This window comes from Mandrillus leucophaeus, unplaced genomic scaffold (genome assembly GCF_000951045.1).
Source record: "Mandrillus leucophaeus isolate KB7577 unplaced genomic scaffold, Mleu.le_1.0 Scaffold218, whole genome shotgun sequence".
Taxonomy (NCBI): domain Eukaryota; kingdom Metazoa; phylum Chordata; class Mammalia; order Primates; family Cercopithecidae; genus Mandrillus; species Mandrillus leucophaeus.
In genome coordinates this window covers 2,278,029-2,300,115 of record NW_012102232.1, presented here as the reverse complement: position 1 = coordinate 2,300,115, position 22,087 = coordinate 2,278,029, and the positions used below count along the sequence as shown (strand labels likewise).

The following is a 22,087-nucleotide window of genomic DNA, read 5'->3' as shown; positions in this document are numbered from 1 at the left end:
AAAAAAAAAAAAAAAAAAGCCCCACTAAAACCTACATACATACAAAAGATGGACACATCTTCAGAACTAAAATAAGTTATTATAGTTAGCTCTAACTTCTACTTAAAATTCTAATTTTTACTTATTTATGAAGTCAGTTTTAACAGTCCCACTATCAGAGGGAAGCAGTATGGTAATCTAGGGCTGCAAACAATCTCTACAGTGCTCTTATTAGGTTTGGAATGTTCTATAAATCTTTGTAGTAGGTATACCTTTCCAGTGAGATTTTGCTTAGACTACCATTAAAATAAGATGTAATATTATGAACACAGAATAACAGATAACCAAGAAGAATTACCCAGTAGTGGGATGCCAACTTTTTCTCTGAAACAGGGTCTTACTCTGCCACGCAGGCTGGAGTGCAGTGGTGCGATCACGGCTCACTGCAGCAGCCTCGACCTCCCTGGGTTCAGGTGATCCTCCTACCTCAGCTTCCCAAGTAGCTGGGCCTACAAGTGCATGCCACCATGCCTGGCTGATTTTTGTATTTTTTGTAGCGATGAGGTTTCACCATGTTGCCCAAGCTGATGTTCAACACCTGAGCTCAAACAATCGCCTGCCTCAGGCTCCCAAAGTGCTGGGATGACAGACGTCAGCCACTGCTCCTGGCTGGGATGCCAACTTTTGCCCAATGAGAGGAAACCAGACAACATGGCACCATTGTTGAGTTTTTAAACCATAAAATTAATATGAACCTAATAAAGTAAAATAATATACAGTGGCATATGTAAAAGAGTTTGATGTTTTCAATAACGACCCAGCCTACATGTGGCAGCACTACTGAAGAAGTTCAATACCTTTTGTGTTCTTTCTTGTTTCTGAGACAAAGGATTTGGATGATGACAGCACTACCATATGTTTCCTTAAACGTAGGCTCTGTTGCAGAAACCCTACTTCTTTCATAATTCAGAACACGCTGTCCAATATGGTAGCCACTAGTCATGTGTGGCTATGTCATGTGGAGCACTTGAACAAGGGCTTCACACACCGTAAGTGTAAAATCACACTGGATTTCCAAGACATAGTACAAGAAATACATTAACATCTCATTAAAAATTTTTAATTGATTAAATGTTGAAATATTATGTTTATATTGTGTTAATTGGAATATATTATTAAAATTAATTTCGCCTGTTTTTTTTTCACTTTTTCAAATGTGTCAACTAGAAAATTTAAAATTATATATGTGGCTCACTTTTTTGGCTCACGTTGTATAACTACCAGACAGCACTGATTTAAAAAGTCAAAAGATATTTTAAATGATGTGAGTATAGTATATGCAACATTTAAAACATTAATAAATATGTGTATAAGACACTTTGCATGCCATTTGATAACAAATTCCTATAAAGACAGGTATAATCTTGAAACAGTGGTACAAAAGAGGTACCATTTATTTCGTTCTAACTTTCTGACAGAGATAGTGCTAAATGCTTCAGGTAAATAATCCGAAATCCTCCAGCAGGAACAAGTAATTTGAATCGGGGAAACGGAGCAATTTTCCCAAGATCACACAGCTCGGAAGTGCTAGATCTAGACTCTGAAGGCAGCTCTGAGGCCAATGCCAGTACTCCGTGGTACTTCAAGTAGAGAAACTAGGAGAAACCCTGTTTGGAAGTGGCCATCTCTTATGAAGTTGATCATTATCCAATTTGAGCAGGGACTATCCAGGCCGTACGCCTATCATTAAGAATGTGCTCCCAATTAGCTGGCATGATGGTGTGCACCTGTGGTCCCAGCTACTCAGGAGGCTGAACAGGGAGGATCGCTTTAGCCCAGGAGTTTCGGACACAGCAAAATGCTGACTCAAAACAAAAGAAGAGGAGAAAGAAGGTGCTCCTTTTCAGTTTTGGATGCTGTAGAGTGATTCGTTTTGAAGACCAGCACACCTACTCAACTAGTCCAAGGTGCCCACCGCTCATCCTGCTCTAAGAAAGGATTTACAGGAGTGGTGTGTTGGCCATGCAGCAAAGCATGTCAGAGGCAGTCAAAACAATGATGCCAAATGAGGTGTGGTCAGCTGCCTGCGGTGCCAGCTCTTAGATGAGTCCCTCTGCTTAATCCTCAGTCTGAACTAAGGTTCTGACTCTTGTCCACTCCTGAAATGCACTAGTAACAACAGCACTAATGGAATGTGAAGTCCTGCAATATGTGAGTAGGAAGCAACTTCCAGCAGAAAGAGGCGACAACACCATCCACAAGCAGACTAGCCAGAACGCTAAGCCAGGCTGCCAAAAGAAAGTGTCTCCTAAAACCCCAAATACCCAATGCCACCAAGTTTTGGAAAAATGACGCATGCAAACCTTTGGCACTCCTTCATCCTTCTTCTCCCCCAAAACCCTCTTAGTCAAATACGTGATGGAAGTCTACAGACATTCTACTCAGCACCACCACAAGTGCCCACGAAATAGCAATGGTCCTTCCTGCAGCAGCTGAAAAAGTGTAAGTGAAGGGTAGAGATGATAGTGAGTATATTTGGGAGGGAAGGAGGAAAACCACTCAGAAAGAAAAAAAAAAAAACACACACACACACACAGAAGGCAACAGTGAAATTCAGACCTGAACCTAGGAATTTTTGAATGGCTCAGAACGGGACACTCTGTCATCTCTGATTTAATTAGAAGACTGTTTTCAGGATGCTGAAGGCCTAGGTTCATAATCAGGCACTTACGTAATCCTCCATATTGAGTCCTTGTTTCTCAACAGAACTTTTCACCTCCATGGAAAACTTCTCAAACTCGGGTTTCACTGTCCTCAGTAGAGTGACTGTCTGGAGGGACGAGTATGCTTGCTTAGCTTCAAAGTCGTGTTTGTCTCCTCTCTTCCACGAGCCATCTCCTATGAAAGAAATAAAAATATTTGCAATTTCAAGCCAGCCACCAAAAAGAGGCCATTCTGCCTTTACAACTGCGATGTGCCCCCCGCATGTTACTTTTGGCAACCAGGAAGAGAAGTATTGTCATAGTTCTGCCCTTAGGTATGATGCGATGTCAAGACCATTAAAGGAGAAGAAGGCCCTTTGCACATGTGTTCCTTTGAAACGTGAGCAAGAAGAAGAGTACTGTTGAGGTAATTGCCTTGTAATAATCAGGTAACTGCAATTTTCAGCTCTACCCCACCCCCAAAATTGCAGCACTATAAAAGAAAGAATTCAGTTTTTATTCCTTGCCATTCACACTTCTTTTTTAATACCTACGATCAAATGTGCAGGTGAATCAAGTGGCTAGTGTGGCATAATAAACCTGATGTTATGTGTGGGTGGGACGGCAGGTCACAGCGATGCACGACAATGGATATGCACAACTATTAGACAGTTAGTGATGTTACTCATAAGTGGGAGTTGAACAATGAGAACACATGGACACAGGGAGGGGAACTTCACACTCCAGGGCCTGTCAGGAGGTGGGGGGCTGGCTGGAGGAGGGATAGCATTAGGACAAATACCTAATGTAGATGACGGGTTGATGTGTGCAGCAAACCACCATGGCACGTGTATACCGATGTAACAAACTTGCATGTTCTGTACATATATCCCAGAACTTAAAGTATAATTTTAAAAAAAGAAAGTTAGTGCTGTTAAAAAAGTTTGAGATTATTGATATTTCTTGAATCTTTTCAGGGTGAACAGTAGCTTTGGTGAACTCAAAGATTCGTGTCTCTCTAGTGCTAGCAACATCATAGAAATTATTTATTAGACAATGTCCATTAGTGCATTAGTGGTAATGAGATAAAAATTGGTAACATTTATTAAGTACATATATAATAATTGCTAACATTTATTAAGTATATATATAATAATAATAACTAACATTGCTAACATTTATTAAGCACATATGTAATAATAATAATAAAATAAATAATAAAATAATAATAATAAAAGCTCTATTTGTTGAGCACTTTATATGCATAAAAATAATTCCTCCTCACAAGACCCCGCGATATGGGTACTATGATCCTCTCTATTTTACAGATAAGGAAACTGATGCGGTGAGAAGCTGGGTATCCCAGTCTTTCACAGGTCTCTCTTTTACAAAAGCAAAAAATTATGTGAGTAAGAATAATTACTTTTCTCTTCGTTATTTTATTTTCCAGAAAACATGTGACTTACAAGGCCCCAAAAGACAAGGTGGACCTCTAACTTTTGACGAAAAGCTATTTTTCTATGAACTATTATTATGATTCCTGGTGATCTCTGAAAATACAAGGAACTCCACCTGCCGGAGTCCAGCGCCAGCCCCCTCATCCTTGGCAGAGGCCTCGAACCCAACAGCTAAGCCATGAGAATGTCTCTGGGATATACGGCCAGGACTTTGTGGCACTCGCTCTACTCTTCCTGAAGAAGTTTAACAAAGACTTGGGGGCTTTGGAATTTCTATGACAGTGTGAATCAGACAAACATGTATGAACTATACAAGGTCCTGAGACTGGCAGGGTGAGCATTGTAAATACAGTCTCCACCACATTCAATGAGAGGCTGAGGGTGTGACACGTAAACAACTGAAGTTATTACAGGTAGGACCACAGCTTACTACGGGGGGTACAAGAAACAACACAAAGCAGAGAAGAAGAGGCAATGAGCTCTAACCTGGGGAAAGGCTGCATGTGAGGAAGAGGCATTAGAAAGGTCCTAACTGTGTGAACAGGATTTTAATAGGAGGGGAGGAGGGTGGAAGGCATGCTTGGCTGAGCCTACATCACAACACAGGCAAGGTGCAAATGTGCCTGACAGCCAGGAGGCAGCTGGGCACTTAGTCTAGAGCCCGAGAAAAGGCAGAGACAAAGAAAATGTTTGCACAGGCATCTGTATAATCATAATCCTAATAATAGCAACCATTTATTAATTGCTTACATGTGCCAGGGAGCTGTTAAAAGATAAATAAGACACAGCTGAGGACAGAATTCATTAGGAACTAAATCTGTACTCATTGAGCACAAGATTAATTTTCAGGCCACTGAGCAAAACTTGACAAAGTCTTCCTTCTCTCCCATGAAACCTCCCAGACACTGAGGAGGCAACAGTGTGGGCAGAGTCATACCCATGCTCGGGCCAGTGAGCCATCAAGCAGGCAAAACCAGCTGGATGCTCAATCATCAAGATACAGCATGGCCTTTGTTAAGAGGCCAAGTCCATCGCCAGGAAGACCCCAAATTCTAAGAATGCTCAGGACATCTTTGTCCAATGGAGGAGCCCATTGCTTGCAGGCATGCAATAAATAGTTATTGATTCATTTTTCATTGACTCAAAGTATCAAGACAGTAGAGGTGATGTCTCAAGCAAAGAGGGTACGAGTTTCAGCTCTGGAAAAAAAGTTTTCTCCAGGGGTCTAAGAAGGGAAATGCTTAACTCTACAGACTTGTATGCTATGTAATTAGAAAATACACATAGTATTTTCTATGTGTATATACACCGTGCAACTATCTCAGGGAACCAAATGGACAAAAACTTTTTTAATTTGCAAAGAAGCAAAATCCAGTATAATAAATCTGTCTACCACAATCTAAAAGGTAATGGCTTTGGAATTTTGTTTTCCTTTTTTTTTTTTTCTTTTCTTTTTTTCCATTTTTTTTTCTTTCTTTTATTTTATTTATTTATTTATTGAGATACAGTCTCTTTCTGTCACCCAGGCTGGAGTGCAGTGGCATGATCTCAGCCCACTGCAACCTTTGCCTTCAGGGTTCAAGCAGTTCTCCTTCCTCAGCCTCCCAAGTAACTGGGATTACAGACATGCACCACCACATCCAGTTAATTTTTGTATTTTTATGAGGGACACGGTTTCACTGTCTTGGCCAGGCTGGTTTCGAACTCCTGACCTCAAGTGATCCACCTGCCTCAGCCTCCCAAAGTGTTGGGATTACAGGCATGAGCCACCGAGCCTGGCCTGGAGTTTTGCTTCCTAGAAAAAAAGGATGGAAATAGTAGTGCTTAATGAATTTAAGCCAAGCTAAATTGGTATCTATTCTAACCATAACTGATACTGAGTTCCTGCTTTTGTGGGCATTTCTAACTGTGGTGTGTCAGTAACATCTCCCATATCAGGGCTGTTGAGCATTAGGAAAGCAGAGGTCGGCTTGGCATGATGCCCCATCAGTGGGGACAAACTTAATGCAGTAGACAACTGGGTGCCTCTGGAGATTTATGAGCAGAACAGAAGAGTGATATGATGAGAATCAGCCTTGGGAAATAGCAGTGGATTAGGGTGGGGGAGACACCAAGCGTTCACAGCCACAGTAATCCAGGCAAGAGGTTAGGGAAGGTTATATGTGGGAAGTCACACCAAAAAAGTTAAAAATGGTTCTCGGGATGGTTACAATTATGCGCAAGTTTTCTTTTCTTTTCTTTTCTTTTTGGTATTTTTCTGAATATAGTAAATTTTCAACAATAAGCCTTGACTTTTATTATCAAAAAAAGAGAGCCCTTGAGAACAAAGGCAGAGTGCTGTGCGTTAGGAATCTTAAGACTGTACAACAGTTAGGGAGTGAGGGACAACAGAGAGGGAGGCACGTCACAGATGACGCCAAGGAGAAAAGGAAAACAGGTTATCAGTAAAGCAGCAGCAGAGCCGGGTGGAGGAGGAGGGGGTTAGGAGGACATGGAAATGATGATTTCAGTTAGGGGTATGGTAAATCCAAGGCGACTGCAGAATGTCCAAGTGACCACCAGGCTAAAGGTGGAAACACTAGTCCAAAGTCAAAAAGAGGAGTGAGGATTAGAGACCGTGCTGGGTGTCATTTCCACTTGACTCCAAGTTAGAAACCAGGGGCTGCCTCACCAGACATGAAAGACAGTGCACAAAGCAGAGGGAGAAGGGCAGAGCACAGACACTTTGGGGGGATGCTATTTTTAGTGGGCAAGAGGAGTAAGAGGAGACAAGGAGCTAACAGAGAACCAGAAGAATGCTGTGTTGCCAAAGCTAAGAGCATAGGGTTACCAGAAAGGGATGGATGACAACAAGATTGAATGCTCTAGAGCAGTGCTGTCTCACGGAGGAGCCACTAGCCACATGTGTGACTATTTAAATGCAATTAAAATTAAAAATTCAGCTCTTCAGTCACACTTGCCATATTTAAAGCGCTCAATGCTGCATGTGGCTAGTGGCTACCATATTGGGCAGCACAGACTAGAACACAGCCGTCATTGCAGAAAGTTCCATTGGGTGGCACAGCTTTGGAGGCATGGAAGCATGGTGTCAGGTAAGGCTAATGGATTTGGTCATGAGAAGCTCACTGGTGACCTTGAGGACAGCACTTGCAGAGGAGTGGTGGATACTAATGCCGTATTAAACACCCAAGCTCACACTGGGTCCAGAATACTTATGAAAGAGGAAAGTAGTCTGCTCAGCACCAAGCCCTATGCCCAGCAACCCTGTGGCTGAAGAGCTGCAGCCAATAAAGGGTACCCATGTTGGGGTAACTGTGCCATCCTGTAGTTCCCGGTACTTATATAGGACCTAGCACATAGTAAACTTTCAATATGTATCACCTGAATGAGTAGCTGAGCCATCAGAATCTGTCCAAGAAATGAATGCTTAGCATTCACCTGGCCTGGCCCCACAGTACTGTGGCTCTTCAGCTCTGGTGGTCATTTAAGAAGAGAAAATAACTGCCTTCCTTGGCTTACCCCCACCCTCTCCAAATGACCCACTGTCACATGCTTGCCAAGGCTAGGCTGGTCCAATTACACCCATTGTTAATAACAGCACCCCTTAATGGAGGCTACCATTGTGCACGCTCCACACAGCTGTTCTAACCTGCAGTATTTCTTTCTTTAATTCTCATAACAACTCTTTGAAAAAGATTTAAGTACAATCCCTATTTTACAGATGAGGAAATTGAGGCTTAAGGAGATTAACATGCCCAAAGTCATTTAGCTAATAAATGATAGGAGCAAGATCCAAATACAAGCCAGACTCCAAATACCAACGCCCTACCCAACATACACTCATTTCATCAGAGTTTGGGTGTTCTAAGATTTAAAATTGTATATGCAGTGGTTGACAAAAACGTTAAAAACAAATGTAGCAGAGGAAAAAATATTAGAAGGGGAAGTGCCAAAATGCTGTTTAGCAGCTGTTATGATTGATGAATTATGTGAGAATTCTTTTTCTTTTTTCTATGTTCCAAATTGACTTTAATGTACATGTATCACTTTTATGGCAAAACATAATTCTAATCTCTCCCTGGTTTTTCTGTTATTTTTCCATTTTTAGCCAGTCAAATAATTTAATTTGTGTGCATCACCAATCTCTACTGAACTTCTGTTCTCATCTTAATTAGTGCTCTCTGAGTTCTCAGGAAGATAGGGAAGCTCTACAGTAATAACAGTTCTGGACAGGATCGCCCAGATAAATTACCCACCTAACCTACCTTCTAAGTAGGTAATGCCAATGGACCAAAATGTCAATCGGTGCCTTTAAAAGCTCTATGGGGCAATATATATTACCTTCTTTCTAGACTTTTTTAAACCTATGTTTAAAACCTAACCTATGTCTTATTTTCAATCACTTGAATTATCCCATAATATATTACCCACTGAACTCTTGTAATCACATAATTTGGGCAAATCTGAGAATCTTTTTTTGAGTGCTCACCAAGATCAAACAATCTAGTAATTAGTAAAAATAGATACTCTATCAATATGTTTGTTTCAATCCAACATCAAATAAGTAGTGACTAAAATTAGATGCCTTGGCCGGACATGGTGGCTCACATCTGTAATCCCAGCACTTTGGCATGCTGAAGCAGGTGGATCATCTGAGGTCAGGAGTTTGAGACCAGCCTAGCCAACATGGTGAAACCCTGTCTCTACTAAAAATACAAAAATTAGCCGGGCTTAGTGGCACATGCCTATAATCCCAGCTACTCGGGAGGCTGAGGCAGGAGAATTGCTTGAACACAGGAGGCAGAGGTTGCAGTGAGCTGAGATCATGCCATTGCAATCCAGCCTGGGTGACAACAGTGAAACTGTCTCAAAAAACAAATAAAATAAAATAGTAATAAATAATAAAATAAATAAAATAAAACAGAGGCCTTTTCCTAGAAAAAGTATAGGGTTTGGTATGAAGAGGCCCAGGGAGAGGTAGATGTTGAAGAACTTTTCATGAACATATATATCTGATTATTGGGGTACAAAGTTTCAAACAAGGCCCTTTACTACTGATGTATAGCAGAAGCTCGGTCTTGGTCACTCTGCCCACCATGTGATTCTGTTGACTGCTTCTACCCCAAGGAAAAAGGTGCTTCAGAGTCTGTGGAAGACGGACAGTTGCCTTCCTACATCCATGCTGTCTTCTTCCTTAGTAACAGATTCCTAAATTGATGTAGGATAGCAGTGAGTCCAATTAAAAGCACACATTCCCTGATATCCCTTATTACTAGAGCTAGTCAGTGAAATGTAAGCAGAAGTTAATGAGTGGGGCTTCCAGGAAAGCCTTTCACAGAGAACCACGTCATCCAGGAGGGTCTCTTTTTGCCTGTTGTCTTTTCTCTTTGTCTTGCCTAGAATTAACACATGATCCCTGGAGCTCTAGCCACCATATTTGATCTTGAGAATGGATTTTATGCACTAAGATTAAGAGTAGCAGGAAAACAGAACCAGCCTGGACTCCTGATGACATTAGGAAGTCATCATCCCTGCCTTCAACTTCCCACCTCTGGATGTGTTTCAGGTAAGAGAATAAATCTCTACATTTGTTTAAAATCACTACAACTGGACTTCTTGGTTAGGTGCATGAAGATGCAATTCCTAACGCACCCAGGTGATTGGGATGTATTATGTTAACATTGGCTAACCTGACAACAGAATGTATGGCCTTAAATCTATCTATAAACCTATCACCACAGAAAAAAATGTATAAACTTAAGATAATTTTTTAAGTATTAGGTGTAATGGTCAAAGTAAACTAGGACTAATAAAATATAGCTAACATTTATTAAATAGTTATTCCAAGAAATTTGCAAGGTATTTTATATACATTACCTCATTTATTACTCAATCTGATGCCATAAGATAAGTATTATTATTCTCAATAGAAGAAACTAAGGCTTGCAGGGGAGGGCAGAGTTATGTTACTTTGCCAGGGTTAAAGATTAAGCTCTTAATCATCTCTTAACCTTTAGCTCTTAGAGTTAACAGCTAGTACATGGCAGAGCCTCTCAGGCAGCACAACACCAAAGCACAAAGTCTGAGCAAATATGGTGTGAAATGTAAAATATAAAGGATCTAATCAGAAACCCCAAGTATACTTTGTAAGTTGTGTAAGAGCATTCTGTATAACTCTGTGTAGTAGAATTTTCAAGAAGCAGAAAAATTAAACTCATAGGAAAGGAAGTGTTAAAAAGTTGCCCAAACATCACCAGCAATAAGTCATATAGTATGGCTTCTTATGCAGTGGTATTATGCAATGAGAGGGACACAACATCACGCCTGCAGTATTCTCACCAAAATGCACAAACTCAATCTCATTGTGGAAAAATACCAGATAAATCCAAATTGAAAGACATTCTACAAAATAATGGGTTCATGAAAAGTGTCAAAGTTAGAATAATCTTCCTTACATCTAAAAAAAACTTGTTGAAATTTTTATAAGAAATTTACTTAAACCTCAGTGTAAGAAAAAATTATCCTCTTCACCATGTTGAGTCTTCCAATTCATGAACAAAGTATGTCTCTCATTAATACAGATCATTGTTTTATTTCTTTCATTAGTGGTTTCATCAGTGTTTTGTAGTTTTCAGCAAAAAAATACTAGATATTTTTTAATTTACATTTTTAAATGTTTCTTTTTTGACCAAATGATATTATATTGTTGATTTTGACATCTACATGTTGATTGCTAAAATATAGAAACACAAGTGATTTTTGTATGTTGAACCTGTATCTTGGGATCTTGCTAAACTCATTAAATAGCTTTAAGGAATTTTTGTAGATTATTTGGGATTCAATACATAGACAGCCATGACATCTGCACAAAACAGCAGACTTTTTTCTTCTTTTCCAACCTGTATGCTTTTTATTTTCCTTTCTTGCCCTGTTTATCTGGCTAGAACCCCTAGTGGCAAATTGAATGAGTAATGAAGGTGAACATCCTTGCTTAGTTTCTCATATTATGGGAAAAGCATTCAGTCTTTCACCATTAATTGTGATATCAGCTGTGAGGTTTTTGTAGTATTCTTTGTCAACCTAAGCAGGCTCCCCTATGTTTCTTGTTTTATAATTTTTTATTTTTTATTTTTAAGATCATGAATGGGTGTTGAATTTTGTTAAAAGCTTGTTCTGTATCTATTGATATGATCACGTGATTTTTTTTCTTTAACTTCCTTAATTTGATGGATTAAATTGATTGTTTTTCAAATATACAACCAACTTTGCATCCCTGGGATAAACCCCACTTGGTCATAGTGAAAACTTTTTTTTAAGTGTCAAAGTCATGAAAGAAGGAAAGACTGAGGAACTATCACATATTGGAGGAGATAAAGGAGACACAACAACTAAATGGCAGTGTGAGATCCTGGATTGGATCCTGGAACAGAAAAAGAACATTAGCCGAAGTGGTGGTAAACTTCAAATAGGCCTGTAGTTTAGTTAATAATATTGTGCCAACATTAATTTCCCTGTTTTGATATTGTACTATGGTTATTTGGTAACGTTAGAGGAAGCTTGGTAAAATATGTACAAACAAGCTCCAAATACATTTCGGTCAATGACAAACCACATATATGACAGCAGTCCCATAATATTATAAAATTGTATTTTTACTATACCTTTTCTATGCTTAGATAGAATCTATGTTTAGATACCCAAATCCTATTGTGCTATAATTGTCTACAGTATTCAGTACGGTAACTTGCTGTACATGTTTATCGCCTAGGAGCAACAAGCTATACCATATAGCATAGGTGTGTAGTAAGCTATATGCCATTTAGGTTTGTATGAAAACCATCTATGGTGTTAATACAATGCTGAACCCGCCTAACCACTCATTTCTCAGAATGTATCTTCATCATTAAGCAACACATAACTGTACATGAAGTCTCTATACAGATTAAGCATCCTACTCCAAAAATGGGAAATCCAAAATGTTCCAAAATTCAAAACTTTTTGAGCACCAACATAACAACATAACACCACATGTGGAAAATTCCACACTTGACTTCATGTGATGGGTCAAAACACAGGCACACGATATACAGATTATTCAGCATCCTTAGGGAAAAAAATAAAATTATCTTTAGGCTATGTGTATAAGGTATATGGAACATAAATGAATTTCATGTTTAGACTTGGGTCCCATCTCCAAGATATCTCATTTTACATATATATACACACACACACACACACACACACACACATATATATGTATATATATATCACACAAAGATTCCAAAATCCAAATAAAAACTTGGAATCTGAAACACTTTAATACCAAGAATTTCAAATAAGTGATTCTCAACTTACATTTTTTGTAAGTTTTTTATGTGTGAAATTATTTCACTATAGAAGAGTTTTTTTAAGTTGTCCAAAAATTACTTCCAGAAAGAAGTTAGGTGCAAATACAGAGTTGAACTTTTTTCTTATTTCAAGGAATATTCCTATGGTATCAAAATTGTTATAGAGCATGGAAAACAATGGAAAGTATCTCAATTAATTCTATAAAGCTAATAAGAACCTGATACGAAAATCTGGCAATGTCATCCCAAAAAAACACTTTTTTTTTCTGAGATCGAGTTTCGTTCTTGTTGCCCAGGCTGGAGTGCAGTGGTGAGATCTCAGCTCACTACAGCCTCCACCTCCCAGGTTCAAGCGATTCTCATGCCTCAGCCTCCCAAGTAGCTGGGATTATAGGTGCACACCACCACACTCAGCTAATTTTTGTATTTTTAGTAGAGACGGGGTTTCACCATGTTGGCCAGGCAGTCTTAAACTCCTGACCTCAGGTAATCCATCTGCCTTGGCCTCCCAAGGTGCTAGCATTAAAGGCATGAGCCACTGCGGTCCAGCCAAAAACTGCTCTTGAATCTCACTCATGAATATAGATCCAAAACCCTAAATAAAACACTAAAAACTTAAACTCAACAATATATCTTTTAAAAAATCATCATGACAAAGTACACTTGATTCCAAGAATGCCATGGTGGCCCAATATTTTTAAATTTATTAGGAGAACAAGTCAAATGCATTTCATATTATTCAATATTCATTTCTGATTTTAAAAATCAGACTTGATAAACTAGGAATAAAAGGGTACTTTACCATCTACTTCATGACAGAAGTCAAAATTTAAAGTATAACCCCCGTTATATGATATTATTCTGGAAGTTCTTGCCAATGCAATAAGAAAAGAATAAGAAATAGGATGTTCAACTATCAAAATGGAGAAAAAAACTGTCATTGTTATTTGAAATGATACAAAAACTATTAGAGCAGAGGATTTTAATAAGTAGAATTCTTGCAAAATAAATAAACAAGAACTCATTGCTTCTCTACATAAATATCATTCCAAAATACAATGGGAAAAGATCAAGATTATAATAACAACCAAAAAACATAAAATACCTAAGAACAAACACAACAAGAAAAATGCACAATATAAATGAGAAAACTGCAAAACTTTGCTTATAAACATAAAAAGAAATTCAATTAAATAAAATAAGGTAAAACTTAGATTATACAGGGTTGACAAGGTTACAGGAAAACGGATAATCACACACTTTGCTGCAAAAGTAAAAATGGACAATATCTATCAAAACCTAAATGGCAGGCAGCATGGTGGTTCATGCTTGTAGTCCCTTCAGACTTTGGGAGGCTGAGGCAGGCAGATCACTTGAGCCCAGGAGTTCAAGCCTAGCCTGGGCAACATGATGAAACTCTGTCTCTAAAGAAAATAAAAGAAATTAACCAGGCTTGGTGGCACATGCCTGTAGTCCCAGCTACTCAGGAGACTGAGGTAGAAGGATCACTTGAGCCCAGGGTGTTGAGGCTACAGTGAACCAAGATCACGCCACTATACTCCAGCCCAGGCAACAGGGTGAGATCCCGTCTCAAAAAAAACAAAAAAACAAACAAACAAAAAAAAAAACATTAAAAGCACATAACCTTTGAGCCAGCAATTCTACTTCTAGAAATTTATTTTACAGATAATATATATATGTACAAATATGTGAGAGAGAGTGTATATGTGTGTGTGTATACTCAACACAGCACTGTTCTTAATAGCAAAAAGCTGGGAACAACATCAATATTGAAAAATAAGACTTATAAAAGATGATTATCAACATTATGAAAGAACATAGAGCCATACTATAAATAGTATGATCAATATATTGAAGAATATTTTTGTAAGACATATATTTATAAAATAGGCAGGATGTACATACTTCTAAAAATTATCAATGTACTTTTGTCTGCATGGCAGAATTATGATAACTTATTTACTTTCCCGTGCTTTTCTGTGTTTTCTAAATTGTCTACAATACTCATGTATTGTAATTAACAGGGAAAAGTAATAAAGGCTTTATCTGTGGATGAGAGGAATTCTAGTACCTAACATTTGTATTAGGTACTTGCCAGGCCTAATGTCTCTAAATTCACATGCACTGCGTCTAAATTCTGTATTTGTAGTTGCCAACTTGCAAAACTCAACATACATGTTTTTCATTTTCACTAGTTTCTACCATTATTTCAATGAACTTAACCGTGCAGCCCATAGTAAAACTGCATTCTGATCTTGAGTCAAGAAGTGAAACCACCACTCTGCTTGTGTGAAACAGAGGGGAAAAGACCATCATGGCAGCAAGGAGGGCAAAATAGGGTGTTTATCTTGCAAGTCTCAAATCTCCAATTTTATCCGCTACAGGAAGCAGTGGCTACTTTTGTTTCATCAACTTTTCTTTATCTCCATGATAAGTGTGTTTTATTATCTGTATATGCACAATGATGTACTGCTCCAGTAAACCAGGATATCAGAGCAGGAAACCGGGGCTTATGTTTTAAGGTTTAGATCCTGTCCAACTATATCTCATCAGCAAGAACTGGGAAGTGAAGCTCAGTATAAACATGCCATTTGTGATATACACACTTACACTTCCCTTACCACTGCTCCACTCTGAGCAGCCAGCATGCAGCGTTTGAGAACATGTTCTGTAGCCCTGTGCTGTCTGCTTCAGAGAGAGCCCTAACCACATTTGGGGGAGAAACGTCTTGTACCTATTATCTTTATGATCTCCCTAAACACCCTCCATAACAGGAACCCTGCAAACTTCCCCAGATTCATTATAGGGAATTAAATGCTTTCAACTCTATACATTAGTGGCTCACAACTTCTGTATAGGAGAGGTTTAAGGTGCAGTAATCTGAAAGAAAGGGGACTGGGAACAGTGGCTTTCAAATGATTTTTACCTCAATTTGCAATAACAGTTATTTTATTTCACACTGTGACCCATTGTAAACATAGGTGTAACATGCACATATACACACAAATGTGCAATAATATTACTAAAGTAAAAGCTTTCTAAAACAATACACACGCTAAGTGTGACACACCTTTACCTGTTCAGTAGTGTTATGTTCTAGTCTATTCCATTCTATTAAAAATTCTGCCCAAATCTCATTGAAATTATTCTGTTCATGATACTTTCATGAAGATGATAGCAACATGCAGTTGGAAAAGCACTGGACAAGGGGTCTTTGGGACCTGGATTTATGATCATTTGGAGTGCAGGACTGGGCTACGCTCATACCCAGACAGGTGTCTTGACATCACAGGACTATGGTATCTTTTTGCTCTAATTGAATTGTTAGAGATCAAGCAAATTCCAGAAATTTGAGAAGCTGTAGGAGTGTTCAGAGTCACAAATTTCCAAAATTGCATTTATGGAAATCGCATTTATGGACATATTTCAAATTTTTGAATCTTTCTCACAACCCCCTTGTTTTTTATTTTAACTTTTATTCTAGATACAAGGGGTACATGTGCAGATTTGTTACATGGAAATATTGTGTGATGCTGGGGTTTGGAGTATGGTTCCCATCACCTAAGTAGTGAATGTAAATACCCAACAGCGTTTTCTAACCCATCCCCACCACCCCCAGGAGTCCCCAGTGCCTATTGTTTCCATGTTTATGCCCATGTGTGCTCAATGTTTAGCTCCCACTTATAAGTGAGAACATGCAGTGTTTGGTTTTCTGTTCCCGCTTTAATTTGTTTGGATCATGGCCTCCAGCTCCATTAATGTTGCTGCCAAGGACATGATTCCATTCTTTTATATAGCTGCATAGTATTCCATGGTGTTTATGTACCACATATTATTTATCCAACCCACCATTCATCGGCATCTGATAACCTCTCTTGGAACCTTAGCAGAGGAGGGGAAAGTGGAAGCAGAGTTACCATAGGAAGAGCTGTTGAAGAGTTCAATGTTGAAGAAGGCGTAGTCTCCACTGGTCATGCCATGCCTGTGCGCCGCCAGCATGATGCTCCGGACGGTGTCACTGCTCGCACACATGATCACCACTAGGGGAGGAACAAACAACACACATGAGGCACCCCTTTGCAGAGCGCTTTGAGCATGCTGACACCAGTGAGGGACATCTGACAAGGAATGGGATACTTGTATGGTCCTGAAGTATCTCCTCACAATTACTTATTAACTACAAATGGACCATGGAGGAACCTAGCAGACATCTCCATAACCAAGAGATGGAAGCCAACATCACCAACCATGGGAACACACACAAATGGGACACCTGGAATAACACTCTAAGGACCAAAATGTCTAGATGGGCAGTCTACATCTAATCAGAAGGAGGCAGTCACAAACCCAACTTGGGGGATGGTCTGTAGAAAATCGGCGTATGCTCTTTAAAATGGTCAATTTCATGAACAACAAAGACAGGCTGAGGAAACATTCTAGACTTAAAGAGGCTTAAAGGAATAGGCTACTGACTACAGTGTGTGATGCTGGATTGGATTCTGGACCTTTTCTTTTAAAAAAAAAAAAAGTTCTTTTTAAAAAAAAACTGCATCAAATAAATCACCAGATTTGCCCAACATAAGATAGTGAAAATTGTCAACTGCTTTTTATACTTAATAGCATAGTAAATGCACTGTCCTGAAAAAGCAAACTTAATGATTTTAGAGAGAACATTAACTTGACAAGTCAGAGGATTCAGGGAGTGCTACAAGCTTTCTGCTGTTTGAATTTTAAAACATTATTTTCAGGTTGTCTCAACATACATAAGAAATCATTTGTAAGATTCCAGGTGTCTCTCCCCTGTTCTCTCAGTTTATATCCACACTGTTGGATTCAAGAGGCTTCACACAACTCGAAAGCCTCTCGAACTGGATATTGTTGCCTACCATATAAGGGCTACACAGGCTAGAGTGAAGTAGGGCTTGACCATTACCCAGTCAATTTGACCCCTGTTGATAGACCCAGGTCTCCATGACCAGATCCACTGTGTTTTGCTGCACACATACTGTGCAGAGAGACCTGGAGAGACCTGGGTGCTATAAACCGCATTATCACGATGCATGCCAGCCCTCCAAGATGTGTATGTTCTTTGTAAAAGCATGGGTGCTGAAAGACGTAAAACAAACTTCAGGCTATGCCAAAGCAGCCTTGGCAACCTGCATGGAGGTTGGGCTCTTGTTGATATTTAGTTTACTGCACACGTTAATTCAGTGTTAGATCATGACTCTGACATTTCATACCCTAGAAGGGCTAGGTGTACAGCATAAAAGCTCTAGATAAAAAGTTTCTAAAACAATACAAAATTCTTAAAGATCTGTAACAATGGGAGTAGGTGTTGTTTCTGCCCTGAAAGTATAGGTATATATTTGGGATAATCAATTCCAAGATGCCTCAGTAAGAAAGTTTTCAAAGAAACTCCTAATTATTTGTTATGACTTAGATCCTTGTTTTACCTCTGATTTGATTCTAGCCTCTTAAATGAACAAAGAGTCAAGGTGTCCCATAACACATTCAACAAGGGACTGAGGCTGGACAAGTTTGAAGAATGTGGATTCCAAGAGTAGATGTCTCCAGGAGGTTCCGGGAAGTTCTGGCTGATTGGCCACCAAGCAGCCCTCATCATTTTTCGAGCAAGTGATCATAGTCCAGGATCTGGCTCTCAATTCCAAGATGCAGAACCTGATTCTGTCAACATATAGAGAGTAGAATCATTGCTTAGGGGCAAGTTTCCAATAACCTAACTCAGATATGTGTAGGTAATCTGAAATGCATACTATTTAAATTCAATGAGGTCCAGGATGGTTATGAATATATTTGTGTCAACATGCCCTATAGCTGGGCATGCTAACTGGAGAGACAAATTATAAGCAGTAGGATGCAAGTAAGGATGAAATCAGAATCAGGGAGGCCAGTAGAGGATTCAGCTGTCAAAGTCACCAGGACTTGATGACCCTAGGCATCCATCTAAGAGATATATCTGGTCCAGGACCAAACAGGCAGGGTCCAAGGACCAGAGGACCAGCTTTCCTAAACTTTGCCTGAAGTTTCCCTAAACACTGGCCTCTGTGGCACCTTTTTTCTATTTTTACATTCCTGGCCCATCTCCTTCTCTCTCTTCCTGCTATGGTTTGGTTGTGTCCCCCAGATTTCATGTGTTGGAAACTTAATGCTCAAAATCATTTGTTGGTGGTATTTGGAGATGGGGCCTTTGGTAGATACTTACGATTAGATAAGGTCATCAGGGTAGGTCCCCTAAGATGGGACTGGCAGTTTAGAAGAAGAGGAAGAGAGACCTGAGTTGGCACAAATTTGCTCTCTTACCATGTGATGCCCTCCATAGTGTTATGACACAGCAAGAAGGCCCTCACAAGATGCTGGCATTATGCTCTTGGACTTCCTAGCCTCTAGAACCATACGCTAAATAAACTTCTTTCTTTATAAATCACCCAGTCTGTGGTATTTTGTCATAGCAACAGAAAACAAACTAACAGACACCCCACCACTACCAAGTCCTTCTGATGGACACATTCTTTGTTTTGGTTTTTGTTGTTGTTATTTTGTTTGTTTGTTTGGAGACAGACTCTCACTCTGTCACCCAGACTGGAGTGCAGTGACTCAATCTTAGCTTACTGCAACCTCCATCTCCTGGGCTCACATGATCCTCCCACCTCAGCACCTTCCAAGTAGCTGGGACTACAGGTGCATGTTACCACACCCAGCTAATTTTTGTACTTTTTGTGTAGATAGAGTTCCACCATGTTGGCCAGGCTGGTCTCAAACTCCTGGCCTCAAGTGATCTGCCCATCGTGGGCCTCCCAAAGTACTGAGATAACAGGCACGAGCCATCAGACCCAGCCTACATTCTTTCTGTAAATGTTAGCACCCACTTAGACTGAGCAAGAGAGACATAGAGTGACACTGTGTCTATCTAAGCAGATTTTGATTATTTTAGATCTTATCCATTTTGTGTTGGCCATGTGATTTAAGACTCAAAAGGAAGCCCTAATTTCCAAGTTCATAGGCAGAGCATTGTCTTTCTTGAATAAACCAAACCCATAATGCACATTATCATCCAGTTTCAGTTCAAACTAGAACAAGCACCTAATGACACTGGCAAAGCAGTCAGAGTACATGATCCTAGATTTTTATGATGCTCCCCAATCTCTTAGGGTTGTCTCACTCATGCCTAATTGAACAGCAAGTATTTTTAATAACTTGCCTTTATACAATCAAAAGGTTTAGAATAGTTTTAATTAAAATAACTTTCTTTTCCTGCTTATGTTTCATCAATTTATATAATAACTAATTAAATTACATATTTATCATAATAAGCACAACCAGCATCAACAGACTTGGGGACAACTCTTAGAAAATATATGAAGAAGTATGAGAAGTGTGTGGCACACTCAGGAGAACTCTACTAGCTGCCAGCATCTACCAACAAGTGATAAGATTTATAGAGAACAGAGAACATCAGCTAATCCTGCGACCTGCATAAATGGAGGTTAATTAAGGCAGTTTTTGTTGTATCTCAGTATAGTTAAATACATAAATATTAATTTTGGGTCAAATTGTTAAAATTCTAAAAGAGGGGACGATGATGTAACTCTAACTTTATGTATAAACTTTTCCTCATTCTACTCTATTTTATCCTCCTTGCCAAAGAACTTTCAATGTTCCATGCCACCCTCCATCATCTGGTTCCCACAATTACTTCTGTAAATGACTTCTCACTATTGCATCATGTTCTTGCAATCACTCTAAGGACAGCAGAGAGAAATGCAAAGAGGTATCAATTCAGAGAATCAAAAACATTCCAGGTAGTATCCCTGAATCGGGGGGATAGTTATTTCCAAAACCTCAAGTTTTCATTGGGAGAAACCTCTAATGGGTTAACATTTCTCATCTCTCAAGGTGCTTTCATTTTCCCTCCCCTCACCCCCAACAAGAGGAAAAGAAGTGAAATGTCTGACTGTTGAGCCTAAAACTGAGTACGCTGGCTCAGTCTTTCCTTCCTTCTTCTTTGGGTTGTGGCTGTTTGCAGAGAGCACACATCATGGGCTTCTTTTGTCACATGGTCAAGAGTTAGCAGGGGAGATTTGCAGCTAAATGGCACTGTCTGTGATTTAGTAGATATTCCTGCCTAATTCTGGGAGGAAGTAATAGCAAGCAGGCCCTTTTGGAAATAGATCTAAATCCATGTTCAACTGGTTTTATCAATAATAGGGATATATTCATATTCTCCATCTGGTTACTGTACCCAACTTCCAGTTAATTCTAAATTTAGAAGGAAAAGAGGGATATTACTGCATGGAAGCAAAGCAGAGTATGCCATGTCCTACACACTGAAAATATGATACCAAAAATGAAAAACTCAACAGTAACTTTAAAAGTGGCCAAGGAAATATCCAAATAAGATGAATTAAAAAAAAAAAAAAAAAAAGATAGTTGGGAAACAGAAGGTAAGAAAAGTAGAGGATTATTCCAAGAGGTCTAGCATCCAAATTAGAAAAAACCTAGAAAGAGGAAATAGAGAAAATGAAAAGGATACAACTATCACAGAAATAATTTAAGAAGTATTCCCAGAATTAAAAGAATTAAAAGATATGAGCTTCTGGATAAAAGAGGCCTATTGAGTACACAAGGAAGAGGAGAAGAGTCTAAAAATTTCCAGGAAAGCAAAGCAACGAACAATAAGTTCAGAATCCAAACTGATTCCAGATTTCTAATAACAATGTTAGAATTTAGAAGACAGTAAAGCAATACTGTCATATTTTGAGGGAAATTATTTCCAACCTAGAATACTATAATTATGTATAAAGGTATGATGAAAATTTTTAGTCACAAAACATCTCAAACTTTTGGCCTTATTCATCCTTTCTCCGAAAGCTCTTGGTAGATGTGCTCCACCAAAACAAAAACATAATCAAAAAAGAGAAACACACAGGGATCTAGCTCTACAGACAGGTGATGGAAGCCCCAGGAGGATGTTGAAGAACCCACAGTGGCCAACTGTGCAAAATAGCTACAAAATAACTGGGATGCAAGGCTGGTTCAACATATGCAAATCAATAACGTAATTCATCACATGAACAGAACCAACAACAAAAACCACATGATTATCTCAAAAGATACAGAAAAGGCCTTCGACAAAATTCAGCAATGCTTCATGCTAAAAACTCTCAATAAACTAGGTATTGAAGGAATGTATCTCAAAATAATAAGAGCTATTTATGACAAATCCACAACCAATATCATACCGAATTGGCAAAAACTGGAAGCATTCCCTTTGAAAACTGGCACAAGACAAGGATGCCCTCTCTCACCACTCCTATTCAACATAGTGTTGGAAGTTCTGGCCAGGGCAATCAGGCAGGAGAAAGAAATAAAGGGTATTAAATTAGGAAATGAGGAGGTCAAATTGTCCCTGTTTGCAGATGACATGATTGTATATTTAGAAAACCCCATCATCTCAGCCGAAAATCTCCTTAAACTGATAAGCAACTTCAGCAAAGTGTCACAATACAAAAGCAATGTGCAAAAATCACAAGCATTCCTATACACCAATAACAGACAAACA

General features: G+C 39.0%; 1 protein-coding gene across 3 annotated transcripts in view; it reads right to left on the bottom strand.

Moving 5' to 3' along the window:
- Positions 1-22,087, bottom strand: part of NPR3 (natriuretic peptide receptor 3) — an 85,483-nt gene that overhangs the window by 54,926 nt on the left and 8,470 nt on the right. For all 3 annotated transcript variants that reach the window (XM_011980808.1, XM_011980806.1, XM_011980807.1), the window contains exons 2-3: positions 16,425-16,547; positions 2,711-2,877 (exon numbers count right to left, since the gene is read on the bottom strand). In XM_011980808.1, coding sequence (XP_011836198.1) covers positions 2,711-2,877; positions 16,425-16,547 — 290 coding nt within the window. The remainder of the gene's footprint in view (positions 1-2,710; positions 2,878-16,424; positions 16,548-22,087) is intronic.